This window comes from Uranotaenia lowii, chromosome 2 (assembly GCF_029784155.1).
Source record: "Uranotaenia lowii strain MFRU-FL chromosome 2, ASM2978415v1, whole genome shotgun sequence".
Classification (NCBI taxonomy): Eukaryota; Metazoa; Arthropoda; class Insecta; order Diptera; family Culicidae; genus Uranotaenia; species Uranotaenia lowii.
In genome coordinates, this window is record NC_073692.1 from 35,486,676 (window position 1) to 35,510,324 (window position 23,649).

The 23,649-nt window shown below is 44.2% G+C and overlaps 3 protein-coding genes across 8 annotated transcripts in view; 2 read left to right on the plus strand and 1 right to left on the minus strand.

The window, feature by feature from the left end:
* LOC129746177 (NADPH oxidase 5) overlaps positions 1-8,238 on the plus strand; it is a 357,046-nt gene extending 348,808 nt beyond the window's left edge. The window contains exons 15-16 of the mRNA XM_055739712.1: positions 6,448-7,252; positions 7,805-8,238. Coding sequence (XP_055595687.1) covers positions 6,448-7,252; positions 7,805-8,002 — 1,003 coding nt within the window. The 3' untranslated portion in view covers positions 8,003-8,238. The remainder of the gene's footprint in view (positions 1-6,447; positions 7,253-7,804) is intronic.
* A 9-nt stretch (positions 8,239-8,247) lies between these two features.
* LOC129746191 (uncharacterized) lies at positions 8,248-8,913 on the minus strand. Its single transcript, XM_055739740.1, has 2 exons — positions 8,775-8,913; positions 8,248-8,714 (listed from the first exon to the last, which is right to left on the minus strand). The coding sequence occupies exon 2, from the start codon at positions 8,670-8,672 to the stop codon at positions 8,310-8,312; it is 363 nt and encodes a 120-aa protein (XP_055595715.1). The 5' UTR covers positions 8,673-8,714; positions 8,775-8,913; the 3' UTR covers positions 8,248-8,309.
* A 221-nt stretch (positions 8,914-9,134) lies between these two features.
* Positions 9,135-23,306, plus strand: LOC129746176 (uncharacterized). 6 transcript variants are annotated; one of them, XM_055739708.1, is made up of 5 exons: positions 9,135-9,336; positions 9,397-9,483; positions 9,548-9,632; positions 9,693-16,228; positions 22,319-23,306. In XM_055739708.1, exon 4 carries the CDS (start codon positions 9,785-9,787, stop codon positions 15,848-15,850), a length of 6,066 nt encoding a protein of 2,021 aa, XP_055595683.1. In that variant the 5' UTR covers positions 9,135-9,336; positions 9,397-9,483; positions 9,548-9,632; positions 9,693-9,784; the 3' UTR covers positions 15,851-16,228; positions 22,319-23,306. The 6 variants fall into 6 exon arrangements, with proteins under 6 accessions (XP_055595683.1, XP_055595682.1, XP_055595686.1 ...); XM_055739707.1 differs by having other exon boundaries at positions 9,135-9,483; XM_055739711.1 differs by having other exon boundaries at positions 9,135-16,228; positions 22,319-22,623; positions 22,681-23,306.
* Positions 23,307-23,649: the final 343 nt, after the last annotated feature.

Here is a 23,649-nt window from a genome sequence, read left to right on the forward strand (position 1 = left end):
CCGTGTATACCCCTTACTCCCTAAACTCTACCTGGGGCCGCAGACCTGGTTCCCACTGCGAACTGTTTAGCACACTATACTTCAATAGCGAGAGGTCTATTCGCGCTAGTGCGCTCCAAGGCAATACTCGTTAACGAGACCACTTTCAGCAAAACCTCTCATCCTTACGACTCGACGCCTGAACTCTCTTCTAACGACTTGAGAACCGACATCTCCTCGCAATGATTCGAGATTCCCACACAAACCTCTCCTGTTCGCGACTTGAGGCCTGATCTTTCCTCTAACGACTCGAGATCCGACCCCTCCTCGCATCGACTCGAGGTTTACCTCTCCTTTGCACGATTCAAGGTCAGATCTCTCCTATAACGACTTGAGATCTGACCTCTCCTCGTAACGACTCGAGGTGACCTCTTGTACCCCTCCTCTTGTTGATACAGAGCCTGGTCCCTTCTCTCACGACTCGAGACCTGACCCCTTATCATAAAGACTCGGAGTTGACCACACAAACCTCTCCGCCTGGAGGTTCGAGGCCTGACCTCTCCTCTAACGACTCGAAGCCCGACTTCTTATCTCCAGGATTCGAGGTTCGCCACTTTGCCCGTCGTGTGCCAGATCGAGAGCAGCTTATCCTAAACTCGCGCCTGTCACTGCATACGCGCGAGACTTAACGCAACGACTCGGATGATTCCCGACGAAGACGTCATCCCACTCCAACTCGAATGGCTCCTGGCGTCGAGAGCCACTCTACCCGTGGGTATTTCCCGATCGCGGAATAACCCTTTTCCAACAATTTCCATTGCGAAGAAGGTAAAGTCTTATCCCCGCAGCTTCTGTCGTTGGAAACCGCCCAACTCGGACACTCCCCGAAGGTAGAGCATCCTACGCACGAACGCGGCGCACCCACGACATTCGCTACGCAGAAGATGTTGCCTTATCTTTGTAGCTTCAAACCGTGGGGTCGGACCCACTCTACTCGACAGCCCCCCGTCGATGGGGTCAGTCTACATCGACCGTTGTCCGGTCTTCTTTCTCCCCCTTTGGCTGACAACCCTAGGATTTATGGCCCGCGGATTTTTCTGTCCGTTGTGTGCCAGATCGAGCGCAGCATGTCCTGGACTTGCGCCTGTCACGGCACACGTTCGGGACTTTGAACGCTACGACTCGGATGTTTCCCGACGGTGACGATATCCTACTCCACTCGAGAGGCTCGCCCGGCATCGAGAGCCTTTCTACCCGTGGGTATCCCCCGACAGTGGTTAACCCCCTTCCCTCGAGGTCCGCTACGAGGAAGGTAAAGTCTTATCCCCGCAGTTTCGCAAACCTCTACGTCCCCACAATCTGGGCCGAAGCCAGTCGAAACCGGTAGTGGTACTTCATGAAGCATCAATGACCAGTCAGGAATTGCGTCATATAGAAGTTCACTTTACCGTGCCTTCTGCCGATCCAGCTTCCGATGTGCGGGATCAGACGATGGGTCCACCTTCCTCTCGTTGAGCTGTCCCACAGCTGCTGCCAGTTGGACATCGAGTCCTCATTGGCGAGATCTCCTACATTGGGCGTGTCTTTGTTGTCGTAGCAATCGACATCCTCCTCAAGCAAAACCGAGATGGGCATGACACCCGCTACTACACAGGCGGCTTCGGACGACATGGTCCGGTATCCGCTGATAACCCGCAGGTTCATCAGCCGCTGAACGCTGCTAAGTTGCTGCAGGTTACAGTTTCTTCCCAGGGCCTACCTCCAGGCCGCTGCTCCGTACCGCAAGATTGATGTGGTCACACTTGCCAGGATCCGCCTTTTAATACTTCGGATGGCCGAGGAGTTCAGCATCATCCGTGTGAGTGCGGCCGTGGCCATTGCCGGCCGCTCTCTTGCACACGTAGATGACATGGCTCGTAAAGCTGAGCCTGTCATCTATCATCACCCCTAAATAGGCTATGTGGTTTATCTATAGGTGGGGACAAGATTGCCCTTGCACGAGTGTGAGAATCAGTTTTTTCAATGTTTTGATTACTACGTCACAAACGTTCATGAGCGTCTCGACGTTGAAGTGGCAGTTCACCGACGACATTCAACGTTTCGTGTTATTTGAAAAATCACAATCAAAGCACCCTCTTATTTACGCTTTTTCTTCCTGACGCCTAGTACGGCGACGCTATGAGTTCTAAATAATAAACAAATTTATTTGCATTCCAAAACATTCTTCCAAATATGTTTCTATGGCTACATTTGGACGCCTCATACTTGACTCCGTGATGGCGTCGCGTTACGTCACAATCGTTCATAAACAACTGTATGGATACGGCGAACTAATACTAAAGTTTTTGGTTGTCCCCACCAACCCACCAAACCACATAGCTAAATAGGTACTTGACTGCGCGTTTGGACACGATATTGCACGGTCCAACGGCAATTGTACCTGTTTGGGGTGAGATAAGGTTGGTGATTACCACCATCTTGGTTTTGTGGTGGGCCAGGCGCAGGCACTTGGAGTGCATCCAGCTTTCCACTGCCTGGATAGCTACCGGGGCCAATAACTCAGCCTCCGCTGTTGAGGAGCCTCTCGCCAAGAGGACTACATCATCCGCAAATCCTACGAGTTCAGCTCCCGATAGGAGGCTCGTTCGTAGGTGTTCGTCGTAACTGATGTTCCACAGAACCGGGCCGAGTATTGACCCCTGTGGAACATTCGCCAAAACCTCTTGTGTTCGCAAACCCTCACCGGTCATATACTGCAGTTGGCGATTGTGGAAGTAATTTTCCACAAGCCTATACAGATATGTCGGGATCCTCATTTGCATGAGCGACGACGCAATCGCTGTCCAACTGACACTGTTGAAGGCGTTTTTCACATCTTGATTGACCACCGCGAACAAGTCCTCTTAGTTAGCCTGGCTCTGTCCGCTACCTCGATGACCGAGCCGAAGGCATCTACAGTACTGCGTGCTCTACGGAAACCAAACTGTTTTTCCGAGAGTCCGCCCTCGCTTTCAGTGTATCTCTGAAGTCGGTTCTGAATCACCTTCTCCAGGACCTTATCCAGTAGACAGATCGGCCGATACGCCGATGGGTCAGGGAACACCTGTTCTGTCGCTGTGAATACGATGTTCATCGTGTACGGCCCTGCTTGAACGCTCATTTTTTTTAGAATAATTCATGTTACCTACCTACCTACCTAAGGGTCCGGCGCCGATTCTCCGACGTATAGGACTGAGAAAAAAGACTGCTGGTGATCCGGAGATAGCGCTTTCACTTGCTGCCAGCCAAAGTTTTCGTCAACTGTGCGGATTTCAGCGACTAGACTACGCCGCCACGAGCTTCTGGGCCTGCCTCTTCTTCGATGCCCATCTGGATTGCCCATCTCGTTTACATCTCTTCGTAGTCTGTGCATAATCCATCTCCACTTACGTTCCCGAATCTCGATTTCTAGCGCCTTTTGATGACACCGGCGATGAAGTTCCACGTTTGAGATCCAGTTTCCAGGCCACCAAGCGCGGATGATGTTCCGCAGGCAGCGATTCACAAAAACTTGCAGTTTTCGCGTCGTCACTGCATATATGCACCAAGTTTCGCACCCGTACAGCAATACGGATTTGACGTTTAAGTTGAAGATTCGGATTGTAGTTCGTAGAGAGATCTGGCGTGAGCGCCAGATGTTTCAGGCTTTTCTGATACGGGTTTCGATGTCTTCTTGGTACCACCATCAGGCGTAATCTGGCTACCAAGATACTGGAAGAATTTTCTCAACCTGTTGTCAAGCTTTCACGAAATTGAAAACGATTTTCTGTGTTGATTTCTATCGACTTGGTCTTTCCGACATTGACTTTGAGGCCTGCTACTTTGGAACTTTCGGTGAGGTCGTCGAGTTTGCTTTGCATATCCGGTTGTGTTTAGCCGAGCAAAACAATACCATCTGCCAGGTCAAGGTCGTTCAGTTGCTCCAATGTCGAAAAATTCCACGGTTTGGTCAATCGATCCATTCAAGATTTCATCCCAGCGTGCCTCCATTGATAAAACTGTCACACTCGACTGTTTGTGACTGTTCCAAACGATGGGAGCAGATCCAAAAAAGAAAATGAACACATCAGAGTAGCCCAGCAGTGACCACCCGTTGCCAGGTCCGAAAGTTTATTCGACACACTTAGATCCTGTGTATCTGGCAACTCGTTTTGAAGCCTTTCAATCACTTTTCGTCGGAGAACTAACTTTTCTTCCCAGAAAGCCAACGCTGGATGCCACGTCAGGTCTAGCATTCGCCGCTATGTTGTAATAGGGCGCCAACCAGACTTCTATACAACGTATTGTCTTCGAATGATTTCTGTGACTGACTGACACTGTTTAAAACCTTGATCAACAAGTGCGGAATGGAGTGCCTGTTTCCAGCAGCGGGCTGACTGCTTTAGACCATAAATACTTCTCTTGAGTCGACACACCCATTTTTCCTTCCAAGTTTCGGCGTAGCCCGGCGGTTGTCGCATATATATCGCTTCGCTATATGATGCCATGCAGGTAGCCCGTTTTGACGTCAAAATGCCGTTAATCCAGTTGCTCCTTTCCAGCAATCGCCCACAGCGCTCTCAGAGTAGTCTGACGAGTTACGGTGGGAAACACACAAATCTTCTAAACGAGCTGGCATTACTCCTCTTGTTCTTCGGCTTGATCTAGGCAACGATGTCTCCTGTTCACCATGGAAAACCTCATCATCGTGTCCGCCACGAAATAATCCAGAAACATTTTCAGGGGCTGAATCCCAACCTTCAAGCTCGACGGAATCCGTGACACATGATCCATTCAACGACCCTTCCTCGTCTGGTAAATGCATCAAGAGTTCGACAATATTTTCTACAGAAGTCGTTGGGTGCTTCTCCAATTGCTCAGATCCATCACCAAGCTCCATGAACTTCGCATCTCCACTAACAGTGTAAGACTTGCTGTTAGCCAATCGGTAGAAGTGCAGTAAACCCCTAACCCCTAATTCACCCAGCACCTTTATCTGGGACGTCCGTTCCTCCTTCAAAATGGTCCGTTCCTCCGATGAAATGGCGAATGGTTACCTGATGTTCAATCAGCCTGGTGTTTTCTTTGGCCGATTGAATTGCAAGCATTGGTTTATGTAGCACTAGATTTAACAGCACTATGACTTTAGCCAATAAAAACTTAGATTTTTTTTCGAATTGGTTGAACATTCGGACCATTTATTGCGGGATCATTTTGATGTGTTCGCTAGCTTTTTACAAAATGGCCTTGAACCAAACGCAATTCGTTGCTCCCGTTTCACGCTCGTTCACCTTTTAGCCCGATTCAAAATTTCGCCATTTCGCTCGTCTGCCACTCGTATCCAGAGATGCCAATGTGCCTGATTTTTCAGGGATTGCCTGATTTTTCGAGGCTTTGCCTGACAACCTGATAAGCCATTGAATTTCCCTGATTTTTTGAAAATATGCCTGATTTTGGCTGATTTTTGCGAATGTGATGTAAAATGGGTAGTAAAGAACTGGATTAGGTACCATTGCTGAAGTTAAAAAGTGAAAATGTTACTGAATGAAAGCAATCGGAAGATTCCCTTTAATTGTTATTTAAAAAAGGGACTAGAATTATTCAGCCAAGTAGGCTCACAACACAACACATATTGAAGTTAAAATGTGGAGTGATGACCAAAAAAAAGGTCATCACTTAGAGCGAAATTTCCGTTACTTACGTAGCCTGATATTGCCTGATTTTCAATTCCCCAGTTCCCTGATTTAAAAAAAAATTTTTTTGGCAAACCTGCTCGTATCGATCGGCAATTCCCGAAACGCAGAGTTCTGTGCACAGAACTCTGCGTTTCGGGAATTGCCGATCGATACATGATACAACATGTTGAATAAATGGTGGGCATTGTAATCAGAGGTGCCAGGTGTCCTGATTTATCAGGATTTGTCCTGATTTTCGAGAGACTGTCCTGATTTTTCAAAAACCCTCGAGTTTTCCTAATTTTTGAAAATTTGCCCCTAAAATGTCCTGATTTGTCCTGATTTTCATAAAAACCTCGTAAATATGATCTAATTTGTAGTTAAACTATGAGAAAATCGAATAAATAGGTTATAAAATAGTTAATCTCATTTAAAAGATGGTAATTTTCGGTTCAGATGATATTTAAATGGTGTTTTTCGATATGAACTACCGGCCAGCCAACAAGCTGCGTATTGTTGTTGCATAAATCAAGGCACATGTATTGCGCCTTTATTTATGCAATCTAAGCACAAATCCTTATAATTTTCATGAATCAAGAGATGTCCTGATAAATCCTGATTTTTAACTTCGCGTTGTCCTGATTTTTGACGAAACCACCTGGCAACCCTGATTGTAATTCTCCTTCAGAATCAAATTTGACAACTCTAGGTGCGAACCCGTACGAACGAAAAAAAAAACAATTCTCTTCATAAACATCTAACTACTCTATTTCAGCCTCCGCGAGTACATGCGTTCCGAGTCGGAGCGATCATTCGATGAAGTACAGATACGGAAAGCTCGCATGCAAGCCCTCGGACTAGCATACCTGAGTCCGCAGAACAAATCTCTGGCCCAAAGTTTCCGATACATGCGCAACAAACCCACCATCATTGCCTTCAAAACACCGAGCCTGGAGAACTGTGAACCCCGTGACTCGACCAATTCGATCGTTGTTTCGCCCGGTGTTTTCACACAGAAAGAGGCCGAAGAGGGCAAAATCATGCACGGGCATCGGACGACAACTACAACCATGACCACGACCGTCACATCTCCCCACAAACCGGGTGCCACGGACGAGGACAAACTTCAGCGACCGGTCAACTACCCGGTCGGAAAACCTCTGGAAATCTACATCGATGGCCCGTACGGAGCGCCCTCGAGTCACATCTTCCGGGCCCAGCACGCCATCCTCATCGCAACCGGCATCGGCGTGACGCCCTTCGCCTCGATCCTACAATCCATCATGCACCGATACTGGAAGGCCCGGCATTGCTGTCCCCGGTGTAGCTACGAGTGGTCCAGCGAAATTCCGCCGACCATCATGAACCTCCGGAAGGTGGACTTCTTCTGGATCAACCGGGACCAACAGTCGTTCGAGTGGTTCGTCAATCTGCTCTCGCAGCTGGAAATCGAACAGGCCGAACTGGGCGGGGCCATGGAGCGGTTTCTGGAGATGCACATGTACATTACCAGTGCGCTGCAGAAAACGGACATGAAGGCGGTCGGACTGCAGCTGGCCCTCGATCTGCTGCACCAGAAGGTGTGTGTGTGTCCAGACTGTTGATCTTTATTTATAAAGCTCACCAGAGTCTGTACCTGCATTTGAAATTTGAACCTGAAATCTGAATCTGAACTCTAAATCCGAAATCTGAATTTGAAATCTGCGTCTGAAAGCTGATTTTGAAGTCTGAATCTGAATCTGAAACCTGAATCAAAAATCTGAAATCTGAATCTGTCTCTGAATGTGAATTTCATGAAATCTGTCTGGGGCAGAATCTGAATCAGAAATTCTAAATTTTATGTGAAATATTAGTCTCAACACGATTTGGTAGCAAGTTAATTCACATTTAAAATTTCAATTTCATTTTATCATAATATTTTCAAGTGGAATTCTAAAATTTTACACCATATGAAATTCATCTTCTTAAGTCAGGCTAAGAAATGGTCATGCGACCTTAAGCGATAAGTTTTATTTCCACAACTCATAGCTAGATGTCACCCTAGGCAGAGGAAATAAGAGGAAGAAGCGACATCTATGTTTTAGTTCAAGCACTTATTTCAAACTCGTGCTTTTCACGTCCTTCTTTTACAGGAAAAACGTGATCTCATCACTGGCCTCAAGACGCGCACCAATGCCGGTCGGCCCAACTGGGACAAAGTGTTCAAACAGATCCAGGACCAGAAGAAGGGCAAAGTGACCGTTTTCTACTGTGGGCCCCCGCAGCTCGGCAAAACCCTACGCTACAAGTGCGACCAGTTTGGATTTCAGTTCCGGAAGGAGGTGTTCTAGGAGCTCACTCTGGAGCCGTTATTCTATCTATATATTGTAGGATCAATTCAATGTGCTATCTACGTTTCATTTTCAAGAATAATGTTAATATTAGATATCGAACTTATGCCTAATTATTGTCGTTTTATAAATTATTGTAATATTTTGTTACCCATTCCATACATCTTCTGTAAAAAAAAATCTGTCTTAATTTATTCTTAATGATTTAGCCCTAAAATAAACGCTGTCATCATCATGAAAAGAAATTTTAATTTTAAACTGCGTTTTACTCAACATTCAAGTGAACTATTTTCTCTTTCTCAAACAATCACTTCTTTCGATCCCCGGGGAATTGTTTAAGAAACATGTTCAATTGCTTACAGTTAAGGTCCTTCCCGGGCACCAGGATACCCTTGCTGGCGGTTTCCTTTTTGCTGGCCTTCTTATCGATGTAAACTTTGTAGCACCGCTTGAAGCTGGTCATTTCCTTGGGGCAGAGCCGTTCGTCGAATTCGTGCGTCTTGAGGCAGGAAAACAGGATGGCCATTTCCTGGAGGCATGCGACGTCGCTTTCTTTGCCCGTTTTGCCACTGACCTGGTTCTTCAGCCGCAGCGGTAGGATCTCCTGAAACGGAACGGTCGCCTCCAGTTGCGGGATCCGCTGTTTGAGCAGACTAGCCGTGGTACGCATGATGGTGTGGGGTTGAAGTTTCTCCGAGCTTCGGCTCAAATGCTGAGATATTGGCAATCCACAATGAATTAAATTGATAAAAAATTTGTAAATGTGACTTACCTTCAGCTAATCCACAATCTCCTAACAGTATGTTGACAATAATATAAGGTTTTTAACAAAATTAGTTAGATAACGTCTTCATGTTTTGGAGGATTAATTTGTTTTGATCTTCCGGCCTGTTTGACAGTCGAAAAATTAACTATCTACACACATTAAATACTAAACTGAAAATATGGGTTCTTTTTCAAAAATCGAACACACCGAAGTGAGTATTCGGTAAAATGGATTAGATCACTTCTAGAGTTTGTTTTGATTAGGTCGTATGAACCATTATAAACAGAATGGGGTTTTAGACTGCAAACAATTGTAAAAAATGTATTGTATGTGTTGAGCGTGTAAAAACTGCGCGACTCGGCAGCCCCGTCGGAAAGTGAGCTAAATACATCAACAAGAACGGGGTAAACAAAATAGAAAAAAAGACCGGCAAAAACAGGGAATCGATCTGGATAGCTTGTGTAGCAAAGGGCAGTTTTCAAATTGTTAATTTTCTAAAGTGTTTACCGATTAAAAGGCAGGAAGTGATTTACTATTCATCCATATTATACAGTCTACAAGACAAATCGTAAGTGTGAAACAAGATTACACAAGAAATTTTCTCTCAACTTGTAATTATATCCACTAGGTCACTTCAAGTGAATCTAACCTGCAAAGGCATAATTCCGAGTCTCGGATCGTTAAAATCAACAATCGTTATTTACAATATTGTACCGTAAGTAATTTATTTAAAATATTAATTGGTTTGCCTAGCTGTAATACAAAATTTGTTAACTAAGGTTTCGAGACTAAATAAGCGAAATAGTCATTCGTTTCCTGATCCATCATAAGATACGTGAGTGCCCGAGTAGAAGAAAACTAAATGTAAGTTTGTTTGAATCTAGTTTAAAGTTTAAAATACTCACAAAATAAAATCTATTTTAGCTTCAAGCTGCTAAAACTTAAGACGCTGCTTTGAGGATTATTTCTTTTTCCGAACACTTGAAGATTTATAATCTTCCGGACATAACCTCAAGATGTCGGATCCGGCGAATGATACGATCAGGAATGCGGAGAAATCGGTCAACAATCGCAACTGCATGTATTGCGAGGAAGTTGATAGCGAAGATGACATGGTCCAATGCGACATGTGTAGCTTTTGGAGCCACTATCAATGTGCGGGAGTTACCGAGGCAGTGAAGAGTGTGCCATGGAACTGCACGAAATGCAGTAATTTGTTGCACGTTCCCAAAATAAGGAAACCAGTTAAAAAGAACGTTTCCAAACGGACGGGAAGTGCCAAAAGCGATGTCGGAACGGAGCCTCGAGAAGGTCGGCCATCGATTCAAGAATCTCTGAGCCTTCTCGAACAAGAATCGGCTGCGATCGAGCAGCAATTGCAGGAGGAGAAAATACTGCACGACAAACGCTTGGAATTGGAGAGATCGGTGAACGAAAAAAGGCGTGCGCTTCAACAAAAGATGCAGGAGGAAAAACTTCGCCAAGAGAAGCTGCAACTAGAACAGCAATTGGCGGACCACAAGGACTTCTTGATCCGGCAGAAGCAGATGCGCGACCAGTTCCGGAAAATGAAAGCCGATCTGAGTCAGGAGTTTGAGAGCGAGGAAGAGGACAGCGATCCGGATGTTGGTTCCACGAAGACGAAGGCGTGGATAGAGACGCAAGAAGATCCCCGCGGCGCTTACCCCAAGAAGCCGGCAGCAGCGCCAAGGAGTTTTCCTCTCACTGTGCGTAACGCGTTGGAGGAACGGCATGGCGAGACAGATTCGGAACAGAGCGGGATTGGGCGCCAACGCAAGCACGAACCATTGGCGACGTCATCGAAAGGCGAGGCTCAAGCGGAGAAGAAGAAAAACGTAGACTCCGACCATCGTTTCAAAGAGCTGTTGGAGCATTATTTGAGGGCAAATGGGTCGCAACAGGAGCCGGAAGCATCCGAACCGGAAGAGTCTGAGCTGGAAAAGCTTGAACAGGCTTTGATTAGGAAGTTGTTAGAACGTAACACGTTAGGACGAGCTTGTAGTGTTAGTTCAGGGCCGACTAAAGAACAGTTGGCTGCACGACAAGCTGCGTCCAAACATCTTCCTACTTTTCGAGGCGAGCCAGAGGTGTGGCCCCAATTCATCAGTTGCTTCGAATACACCACGGAGGCGTGTGGATACACCAATACCGACAATTTGAAGAGACTTCAAGACAGCCTTCAAGGACTAGCCAAGGAAGCAGTACAAAGCCGATTGCTCATGCCTGAGTCGGTGCCTGAGGTCATCGAAGATCTGCGTCAACTGTTCGGTAATCCGGAAAAGCTGTTGAAGTCACTGATGGCGAAAGTGCGGAAGGTACAAGCCCCTCGAGTGGACAAATTAGAGTCGTTCCTGTACTTCGGGATCACGGTAAAGCAGTTGTGTGATCACCTTGTTGCGGCCAAGCTACACGACCACTTGAGCAACCCCATGCTGGTAGCGGAACTCGTCGATAAGCTGCCATCCGATTATCAATTGGATTGGGTACGCTTTAAGAGAGGTAGGACTGATCTTCCTCTTCGTATGTTTGCCGATTTCATGAAGGGAATCGTGTCGGAAGTTTCTGAGGTGGCTGACTTCAACGGGGAGCAGAACACTGCGGTTGCGGAAGGACGGCGAATGTACAAAAGGAAGGAGCGCGTGAATACCCACGACACTAAAGTGTTTCCGGTCGTGCAGAATACGATGCCGGCGAGAACGAGAAAACCCTGCCCGATGTGCAATCGCACAGACCACAAACTAAGGTTCTGTGACGATTTTTCGTCGATGTCATTACCGGATCGTCAAAGGTTGGTCGATAGACTCAAGCTGTGCAACATTTGTCTGTGTGACCATGGGAAGATAAAGTGCACCTTCAAAGTACGGTGCGAGATACGGAGCTGCAAAGGAAACCACCACACGCTGCTGCACAGGCACGAGGAAGCAGTTAACGTTACCGTGGCGGAATGCAACCCACATCATAATGTCGATCGGTCAGTAATCTTCCGAATGATACCGATTACTTTGCATCATGGAGGAAAGGCGGTTCAAACCTTGGCGTTCCTGGACGAAGGAGCTTCAACAACACTTGTTGAGAGCTCTCTAGCAGAATCGTTGGGCGTCGAGGGAACTCCGGAACCCCTGGTCATCGTGTGGACAGGAAATGTTAAGCGGAATGAAGATAGTTCGAGGAAAATCGACCTGCTGGTATCTGCCGTGGATTCTCGTAGAAAGTTCATGATGTCTTCTGCCCACACTGTCGGAGAATTGAAGCTGCCTCTACATAAGGCCTGTTACAGAAGCATCGTAGATAAATATCACCACTTAGATGGAGTTCCTTTGTCGAGTACCAAAATGGAAGTTCCCAGAGTTCTTATAGGCCTCGACAACCTACATCTATTCGCCCCTCTGGAGTCCAAGGTTGGTGCCCCGGGAGAACCGATAGCCGTGCGTTCAGCGCTGGGTTGGGCAATCTACGGTCCTGATTCGAGACTTGAGCAGCAGCAGCATCACTATTTGAACCATCATCTTGTTCAAAGCTTGAACAATCGTCAGCTTCACGATCTGATGGCGGAGCAGTACGCTCAGGAAGAGCTTCATGTAGCACAAGGCAATCCCATAGAATCGGAGGAAATCCAGAGGGCCCGTGAGACCCTTGAATCGACAACTGTCCGAGTAGGAGACCGCTTCGAAACGGGGCTACTTTGGAAGCAGGAGCCTGTTTTTCCAGATAGCTATCCGATGGCGCTGAACCGACTGAAGAGCCTGGAACGACGTTTTCAACGAGAGCCGCATATGAAACAGAACGTGAACCAGCAGATTGAATACTACCTGGCCAAAGGCTACTGTCATAAGGCCACAGCAGAAGAGCTGAAGAGTACCAATCCTTCTTCCGTGTGGTATCTTCCTCTTAATGTCGTGCTGAATCCTAAGAAGCCGCATAAGGTACGTTTGGTGTGGGATGCAGCGGCCAAATCGCAGGGAGTTTCTCTCAATTCTTACCTGCTCAAAGGCCCCGATCTATTGGCATCACTTCCGGCGGTCATCAGCAAGTTTCGAGAGCGACGAGTTGCAGTGGGAGGTGACATCAAAGAGATGTACCATCAGCTCAGGATTAGAGAGGCAGACAAGCAGGCGCAAAGGTTTCTTTTCCGGTTCCCGGAAGACGATCATCCTACCGTTTTCGTCATGGACGTGGCCACCTTCGGCGCTGCCAGTTCTCCATGCTCGGCGCAATACGTCAAGAACCTGAATGCCCAACAGTTTTCCACTCGTTATCCAGCAGCAGCACAGGCCATCGTTCATCGCCATTATGTCGATGACTACTACGACAGCTTCGACACCGAAGAGGAAGCCATCGAGCGAACCAGAGAGGTACGTTGGATCCACTCGAAAGGTGGATTCGAGATCACCAATTGGACGTCTAACTCTACAGCTGTTCTTCGAAGTTTGGGAGTGGGTGGTGGCTCCAGAGAGTCAATCCATTTGAACCAAGACAAGGTGACGGATTACGAACGAGTTCTCGGCATCATGTGGGACACACAGAACGACGTGTTTTCCTTTGCGGTACCCATAAACGCAGCAGCTACAGAGGCAGAACCACCAAAGAAAAGGGGAGTCCTGAGCACGGTCATGTCGCTGTTCGATCCAATCGGCCTGTTGGCTCCATTTACGGTGTTGGGAAAGATGCTCATGCAAGACCTGTGGCGAGCGGGTTGCGACTGGGACCAGCGAATCGACGGAGAGTGCCTGGATAAGTGGCGACAGTGGGTCGCGATGTTTTCTCTGGTTGAGGGTGTTCGGATTCCAAGATGTAACTTTGGCTCGACACCTTCTGACCGATTTGGCCAAATACAGCTACATATCTTTAGTGATGCCGGGGAGAATGCGTACGGAAGCGTTGCGTATCTACGGATTTGTGTGGAAAATACCGTAAAATGTTCGTTGGTGATGGCTCGATCGAAAGTAGCACCGATAAAACTTCTTTCCATTCCACGGCTTGAACTGAAAGCAGCAGTCTTGGGAGCGCACCTGAGTCACACCGTTAAGAACAACCATTCCCTTCCTATTCATCAAATTTTCTACTGGAGTGATTCTCGAACTGTTCTCTCCTGGATTCAATCCGACCAACGTCGTTATCAACCGTTCGTCGGCTTCCGTATCGGAGAAATTCTGAGTCTCTCCAAGCTGACAGACTGGCGCTACGTTCCAACCAAGCTAAATGTAGCAGATTCGCTCACCAAATGGGGTCGTCTTCCGGATCTTTCGAGCGAAGGTTCATGGTTTCGTGGCCCGGAGTTCCTGTACCAGCAGCCGTCGGAATGGCCTCAACAGAATCTTCCCGCTGCAAATACACGAACGGAAATCAAGGCAATACACCTTTTTCACGGTGTTGAGCTTCCAAGTTGCTTTATCGACGTGACTAGATTTTCGAAGTGGAATGTTGCAGTTCGCACCGTGGCATGCATTTTCCGATTCATCTCCAACTGCCGGCGCCGAGCCGCTGGCAAATCCATCGAAGCAGTCCTTTCGACTCCAAAGCTTAAAAAGCTCATCAAGGTTGAAATTCCCTTTGTAGTGGTTCCGTTGCGGCAAGACGAGCATCGATGTGCCGAAAATACTCTCTTCAGGTTGGCTCAGAGCGAGTCGTACAGCGACGAAATCAAGATATTGAAGAAGAATGCAGAATTACCTTTTCAAAATTGGTTTCCACTAGAAAAGTCCAGCCCTCTCTACAAGCTTGTGCCCTTGATCGACGCCGATGGTGTGTTGAGGATGGAAGGTCGTTCTGAAAAGGCAGAGTTCCTCCCTTTCGACCTTCGCTTTCCAATAATTCTACCAAGATCTCACTACGTTACAGATCTTTTAATTCAACAATACCATGAAAGGTTTGGGCATGGATTTCGAGAGACGGTGAAGAATGAAATCAAGCAACGTTTTCTGATTAGCGGTCTTACCAATTTGATAAGACGAACCGAACGAAGCTGCGTGTGGTGTAAGGTCCGAAAATGTCTGCCGAAGAATCCACGAATGGCTGCACTTCCTGTACAAAGATTAACTCCATTTAAACGTCCATTTAACTTCGTGGGCATTGATTACCTGGGTCCTGTTGAAGTCGTCGTCGGCCGCCGCAGAGAAAAACGCTGGGTTGCGGTGTTCACGTGCATGGTTGTTAGAGCGGTGCATTTGGAAGTTGTCCACAGTCTTACCGCGCAATCATGCATCATGGCGATCCGCCGTTTCATCAGCCGCCGAGGTCCAGCCTCCGAATACTTCACAGACAACGGGACGAACTTCCGAGGTGCGAGTAAGGAGATAATCCAACGGGTACGAGAAATTGATGCTGTTTGTGCCGATGAATTTACGACTGCTATCACGAGTTGGCACTTCATCCCACCTGGAACACCCCACATGGGAGGGGCGTGGGAAAGGATGGTGCGCTCGGTGAAGCAAGTCATGGCCGCTTTGGACGACGGGCGTCGATTGAACGACGAAATCCTCCTGACTACGCTTGCTGAAACTGAGGACATGATCAACAGCCGGCCCCTAACTCTTGTAACCACGGACTCAGTGATGGGTGCACTTTGTCCAAATGTCTTCCTGCGAGGTTCAGATCCCAACGAGCCGCATGAAGTCATTCAACCTACGCATCCTGCAGAAGCACTTCGGGATGCTTACAAGAGATCGCAGCAGCTGTCCGACGAGTTATGGAAGCGGTGGATTAGAGAGTACGTGCCGACAGTCAACCAACGGTCCAAGTGGTTCTCCGAAACAAATCCTCTTAAGAAAGGGGATCTCGTATACGTGGTCGAAGGCAGTCGACGCAAAGCATGGGTTCGAGGAGTCATCGAGGAGCCGATCGTTTCTGGTGACGGAAGAGTCCGTCAAGCTTTGGTACGCACAACTGGTGGTGTTTTTCGACGTGGAACGGCGAATCTGGCGGTACTAGAGATTGCTGACAGAGTCCAGACGGTGGGTCCAGAGAGTGCCGCTCATCATGCAACTTCTGATACTGGTGGTAACGCTGATCCGGTGGCTCCAGAGAGTGAATCCGGACCAGGTTTACGGGTGGGGGACTGTTGAGCGTGTAAAAACTGCGCGACTCGGCAGCCCCGTCGGAAAGTGAGCTAAATACATCAACAAGAACGGGGTAAACAAAATAGAAAAAAAGACCGGCAAAAACAGGGAATCGATCTGGATAGCTTGTGTAGCAAAGGGCAGTTTTCAAATTGTTAATTTTCTAAAGTGTTTACCGATTAAAAGGCAGGAAGTGATTTACTATTCATCCATATTATACAGTCTACAAGACAAATCGTAAGTGTGAAACAAGATTACACAAGAAATTTTCTCTCAACTTGTAATTATATCCACTAGGTCACTTCAAGTGAATCTAACCTGCAAAGGCATAATTCCGAGTCTCGGATCGTTAAAATCAACAATCGTTATTTACAATATTGTACCGTAAGTAATTTATTTAAAATATTAATTGGTTTGCCTAGCTGTAATACAAAATTTGTTAACTAAGGTTTCGAGACTAAATATGCGAAATAGTCATTCGTTTCCTGATCCATCATAAGAATCTTTTAAAAATCCAGCATTTTGTAAAGAATAATAATAAACGATAAAAACTTTGAAAAAAAAAAAAAAAAAAAAAAAAAAAAGAAAAAAAAAAAAAAAAAAAAAAAAAAAAAATCGCAGTTTGTATTGAGAGCTTGATACGACAACACCTATTTTCAATTGATTACGCTAGCAGTACAAAGTTTCTGAGACCGGGGTTTGCGCTTGTGCTAAACAAGTTTCCACCCGCGATGAATTCGCTAAGGGTTCGCACTTTCTTCATCGATATTCGCGATATTCGCAAAATCAAAGATGACACAATCTACACTTTCATCGCAAAAAGCCTGGAACTTACACCAACCGAAGTATCAGCAATTCAAATCGACAGAATCGAAGGCAAAGTATACGTTGAAGTGGAATCTCAAGAAGCAGCAGCAGCTATTGTTCAAAAATTCGACAACACTCTGGAACTCAGCAATAATGGTACCGTGCACAAAGTGCGACTTCATATCGAAGATGGGGGCACTGATGTAAAATTACACCATCTACCACCGAGAATGCCGTCCCAATGGATTATCGAACACTTCTCGGCGTATGGAGAGGTCATTGGCATCAAACACCAGCTTTGTCGCACAGAACTCTTCCCGCAAGTTCCGAGCGGAATAAGAATAATACGCTTACGATTGAGGAACTCAATTCCTTCGTTTGTAAGTATTAAAGGATATAGCACGCAAGTCACATACACAAATCAACTCCAAACATGCCGACACTGTAATCATGAAGTGCATTTTGGAGAAAGCTGTGCCGAAAATCGGGCCAAGTCTGCAGCCTCCTATTCCGATGTACTTACCGGATCGCAAAAACCAACAACAACATCATCCACAGTAGCAGCATCATCATCATCAGCACTATCAGCATCAACTTTAACTCTACCAACACCGGCATCAGCAACGGCTGCACGGGGATCGGCGACACTAGGTGCGGACTCCAGCAACTCAACATCATCCGGATCGAAAATAGCTACATCAGCTGTGATCGATTCGCAACTGGCAGCATCGGCTTTCAAACGACCATTGGCTTCGTTATCCGTGGAGGAGGTCAACAAAAACCGCGAAAAAACCGCAAAGATAACCGGAGATAAACAAACCACAACCAACCGCGTAAGAACACTGAGCAATACCAGCAACACAAGCAATAGATCCATCTCACCCATCAATATCACTATGGAAACGTCCGAAGATGAGAACGAGAAACTCAGCTCACGACTACGGAAAAAAACAAACAACGGCAAGTAAACCTCTCTACCAATGGCTCAATTAAACGTTACTCCCAGACTCTCTTACACTCTCGCCACACTCAACATAAACGGTATAACAAACACAAACAAACTACGCTCGTTGACGTCGTTTGTTTACACTTTCGATATAGACATTCTCTGCATGCAAGAAGTAGTAATCGAAGATCTACACATACCAGGCTACAATATTTTTTATAACATAAATGAAACTAGACGTGGTACCGCGGTGGCTCTCAAAAGTGGAATCGGTGTATCTCACTTAAATCGAAGTTTAGATTCACGTCTCATCTGTTTTCAAATTGGAAACGATACGACGATTGTAAATGTCTACGCTCCGTCAGGCTCCAACAATAGATGTACGCGAGAAAATTTCTTCAACACCATAATTCCTCAATTCATGCAAAGGTCACCACAGAATATAATTATTTTAGGCGATTTTAATTGCGTTTTGAATCAAACAGACACTACGGGTGGGCCAAATTTCAGCCCAGCTTTGAAACGTCTGTGTGACGCAGCTCATCTAAAAGATGCTTGGTTGGAAAGGCGTAGATCATCAAGTCAAAACGAATTTACTTTTGTGAGAGGAAGATCAATGTCTAGAATTGACCGAATTTATGTCTCTGAAAATTGCCTACCACAAATCCAAAATTGCTCTATTCAGGGAAACAGTTTCAGTGACCATAAAGCTACGCTAATGCGTATGGAACTTACCCTTTCTGTACAAAGACCTTCACGCCCATTGTGGAGACTCAACAATTCACTACTTACGCATGACAATGTGCATGAATTCAAATTACAATGGAATGCATGGGTTCGTCAACGCAGAAACTATGGTTCCTGGGTACAGTGGTGGTTCGATTTCGTCAAACGAAAAATCGCATCCTTTTTTCGTTGGAAAAATTCTTTGGCTGTCCGAGTTTTCAACAACACAATGAGCTTCTATTACGTCTGCTTGAAGGAGGCTTATGAGAAGCACATAATAGACGATTGTACACCGGAGATCAACAAAATAAAATGCTTAATGCTGCAGAAACAAAAAAGCTTTGCCGAATCAAGACAAAGTTTAAACTTCCATCGTCTCGGGGGTGAAACTATGTCAACGTATCAAATTGGAAATCAGAGAACTAAAAGAAAGGGTACGCAAATCCCATCATTGCAAATTGGTCAGATAATTACGGAGGACGAGACAGAAATAAGGCAACACATATTAAATTATTTTTCGGAGCTTTTTGATTCGGAGGAAGTTCTATCAGATGAAAATTTTGTCCCCCTGCGAACTGTTCAAAATAATCATCTTAACAATCGCTTAATGAATGACTTCACTGAGGAAGAAATTTTCACTGCAATACAAGGTTCAGCTGCTAATAAATCTCCAGGTAAAGATGGATTGACTAAAGAATTCTTTCAAAAAGTGTGGGATATTATCAAAACAGAATTCACCCTTGTTTTAAATGACGTTAAAAACGGTCTTATCCCAGATTGTTTACAAGATGGGATTATTATTCTCGTTAAGAAAAAGGATGGCAACGGCACACTAGCCTCGTACAGACCCATAACATTATTAAACGTTGACTTCAAGATATTTTGCCGAGTCTTCAAAGCCAGATTGGGGTGTTTGATACCTGATGTTCTTACATCTCATCAAAAATGCAGCAATGGCGATCGAAACATTTTTGAAGCTGTATGTACCGTTAGAGACCAAATTGCAATCTCAAACCATGAGCGGACGGGTGGAATACTTGTTGCACTTGACCTTAGCCATGCTTTTGATCGCGTCAGCCATAGTTTTCTTCTCACTACGCTCCGCTCGATGCGTTTTAATAGGAGATTTCTTGATCTTCTGGCAAATCTGTTGATGGCTGCCTCGTCGCAAATTTTGATCAATGGAAAATGCACCGAACCTTTTGGGATAAAGAGATCAGTTCGGCAAGGGGACCCCCTGAGTATGTTATTCTTTGTGATCTATCTCCAGCCCCTTTTAGAAAAGCTGATCCAAATATGCAACTCCCCTGGAGAATTCGTTATAGCTTATGCTGACGATATAACTATCATTGTACGTGAAGTTTCAAATCTACAGGCAATAAAAGAATGCATAGAACATTTTGAAGCTGTAGCTGGAGCAAAGTTAAACATACGGAAAACGGAAGCAATGGAGTTCGGTACGCAGCTCCCTTTCTGGAACGATTTTGAGAAAAAAGATGCTGTCAAAATTCTTGGGGTCGTTTTTCATAGGAATGTGAAAGAAACCATTGAAGCTAACATGGAAAAACTATACCGAAATATAAATTCTATGCTCGTAACGCATCGTTACAGACTGTTAAACTTAAAACAGAAAGTTTTTCTCCTCAACACATATATATGCTCCAGACTATGGTACTTAGCGTCAATTTTACCCTTGACAAATAAGTATATAGCCATGATCACCCGTCAAATCGGCTATTTTCTATGGTCAAATATTCCGGCACAACGTGTTAGATTAACCGACATAGTAAGGTCAAAAAGCAACGGAGGACTTGGCCTACACTCCCCAGACTTGAAGTCAAAGTCTCTACTGGTCAACCGATTTTTGCGACTTGAGGACAGAATCCCGTCCGTCAACCAATACATTACCTTAGATATAATACCACATACGATGTCACATCTAAGTATCATAAGAAGAGGGCTGGAGGATATTAATGCGGAAATTCGAGCAGCACCAGAGGCAAATCGAATCTACGAACACTTCGTTAACACCTTGCCTCCTGTTCGCATAGTTAGCAGAATCAACAAACGATGGAACCGGATCTGGAGAAACATCAACAGCCGAGAATTGGACTCTGAAGAAAAGTCAATATACTTTTTGCTGGTTCATGGAAAGTTAAACCACAACGCACTTTTCTATGAACAAGAAAGACGAGATGATCCAAATTGCAATTTTTGTAATTTGGTAGAAGACATCGATCACAAGTATGCTGGGTGTTCAGCAGTTGCACCAATGTGGGCAGTTTTCCAGCAACATGTTCGAAGCTCCAATAGCTTCGAGAAATTTTGTTATCCTGAGGAGATTTGTAGAAGTGTAAATAGCAGAAAAGCATTGAAAATTTTTATTAGGTACATCATGTACCATTTAGAAGTAAATGATAGTTTGAAAAATTGTACTACACTCAAAAACTACTTAGAAATGTTTTAAACTGACTGGAATAAAAACAATAAATTAAAAAGAAAAAAAAGTAGAAGAAAACTAAATGTAAGTTTGTTTGAATCTAGTTTAAAGTTTAAAATACTCACAAAATAAAATCTATTTTAGCTTCAAGCTGCTAAAACTTAAGACGCTGCTTTGAGGATTATTTCTTTTTCCGAACAGTATGTTTATTAAAAACATTGATTCATTTAGTCATTCAATAACTTCAACAAAACTATTTGAATTTTAGACGTATAATAACTTTGTCATTTTTAAGTGTGATTTGGTTTTAACGACTTTTTGCGTTGCACTAAATTGCCGTGCATGCAAAAGGACCTAAACAACAGTTCGGCTGATTGGTTATTCGGTCCTTTTGCATTTTCGAAGAAATGCATGAAATTTTGTGAAAAAATGCTAGTAAATCGACTGAAAATCGGTTGTGAGAGTGTGTGAGCTGGCTTAGAAGAATGAATGGCTTAAAATGTTTCGGGGTAAGTGAGATAAAGCTTAGTTCTTTTAGAAATGGGACAGTTACGAATGCCTGTATCTAAAAAACCATTCGTTTGAACGAAATACTTTCTATTAAGAAAAAGAAGGCAATGTTATTATCTTTCATGAAAAAATTTGAAAAAAAATATTTACCGTTTTTTGTTAAAGAAATTCCTACTTTATTCTTGGTATATCCCATTGGCCGGCGCACACTTTTTTCAGTCATGGTATTGATCAGTTTCTCCAACTTATACTTCGTAAAATCTATATTTTAGGTAGCTTCACCGTCCTTCTTCAATTTCTGATACTTTTTGGTCCAATACTTCTCTGGAAACTGGAAACTGGAAGCATTTTAGTGGATACAGTGGTTTCGAAATGATCAAATTTTATTATTTTTGACTACATTTTTGAACGTTTTTTCTTCGGTACCTGTTTTTCAGCTTAAGAGTTTTGGAACTATCAAAAAATGGTTGTTTGAGGTTGGATTTCAATGAGTCATCACTAGGCAACACTTTCAGCTTATCGGAGAAAATTGTTTTGGACATTTCAGCGATCTACCCTTAGTTTTTCGTTTATTGAAAATTAAAAATGCTGATACGAGACTTGACTTCCTTGATGATCCTTAACCGTTGTTGCCGATCATGTGCTTCTCTCCAATGCTTGATTTTAACTTTGTGGACATTATTGATAGTGTTTGCATACTTATCCACCACAAAAACTCAGTAATTCTTTGAATAATCAACGGTGTTGTCAGCTATCAATTTGATAATGACGTATTTTCAAGGAAACTGTGCAAAATTATTTTTTTCTTTTTCTCTTGCATCGTACATATCTCAAAAACGCGTAAATTTTAAATTTTGAAAAAAATAGGGTGAATAGTACTTTTTACAGGCAACAAAATGCTGTCAAAATTTTCAATATCCAATAACTAGTTAACGAGCTATTAGCAAATGAAAGTGTCCCATTTCTAAAAGAACTAAGCTTTAATATCATATTATGTGTTAATTTTTGCTAGCCTACTACTTCATATATTTTTTTACTACAACAGATACTTCCTGAACAGTTTTTTAGCCTTGGACACGTTTCCGCTGTACTTGCTGGATCAACTGAGACACAGGTGGTAGCTAATAGTGTCCTGTCTCATAGAAACATTTCGCCGAAGGACAGTCCAGCGCAGCACCGATTGAAGGAACCATTAAGCAGGCACTTCTATATACGACGTATTTGTGTTTCCGATTGTTCTACACGTTACTTCAAACGGGATAGCGAATTGTTGGGCAAATTCAATCTTTTATCAAGATTGAATTCCAAAGTTAGCAAAACGACGTACGCACCAAACCATCAAGGCAAAAGGTTGTAAGTACATGTTGACTTGTAAGAACAATATTAATGCCCATATCGAATTCACAGGCATATTCTTTATCCATTTTACGATTGGAAACCAAGTTTTCAGACAATTCTGAACAATAGTTTTAATACTAGAATAAAAAAGGTGTTGTGAAACTTTCCTCGCGATTTCCTCGAAACTCGATGAGTGGCTCATACGACTTAATCAAAACAAACTCTAGACTTTCGTAAATTTTGTGCAAACAGTCACTCACTGACGTTATTATATGACATTCTTCTCATTTTCCAAGGAAAATTTTCTCTTACTCTTAAAAAATATCTGCGTTTTCCCAACGTAATAATAAAAGTTTTGCTTATGATTGCAACGTGTTTTGTCCTGCCTTTAGTCCGAAATTTCCCTTAAATTTTAATTCTAATAAGAAATTTCATTAAAACGAAACGAAAAAAAAAAATAACAATGGAGTGACTTTCTCAAAAAAATAAACTAATAATAATAGTAATAATAAACATGCCCTAAAACCTTTCAAGAATATTTATAATTTATTTTGAGATAGGTTGTATATTGAAATGTGTACAAGAGAAAAACACAATATGCACAATGTCACCACTTTAAAAATCCTTATCAAGTTACGTTTCCTCAGATCCGTTGCTCTCGTCGACTCGGCTTTTGTTTTTGAGCAGGAAATTTGCCAGGTACTGCAACGGGTCCTGTGGCCGATCTTTGGCGAGTGCTTTCAATCCCTGCAGCAGGATGGGATTCACCGTTTGATCCAGATACTGCCGAGTCGGAAGTGACTGCAAATCCCGAACGGATGGTTTGCGTCCGTTGGCGTCGCCGCCGCCGCCGCCCGTTTTGTTTTCCTTTTCCATCATTTTATATTGTGTATTAGAAATCGAACAGTTGCAAGAAAGCTGAAAAGTGAGTTGAATTAGCAATCATTAACTTTGCGCACATTCGAGAAGAGTAATTTTTTTTTTTTCAAATCATAGGGTCTTCAAGAGCTAGTCACATGTCAAAAGGCAATGAAATTC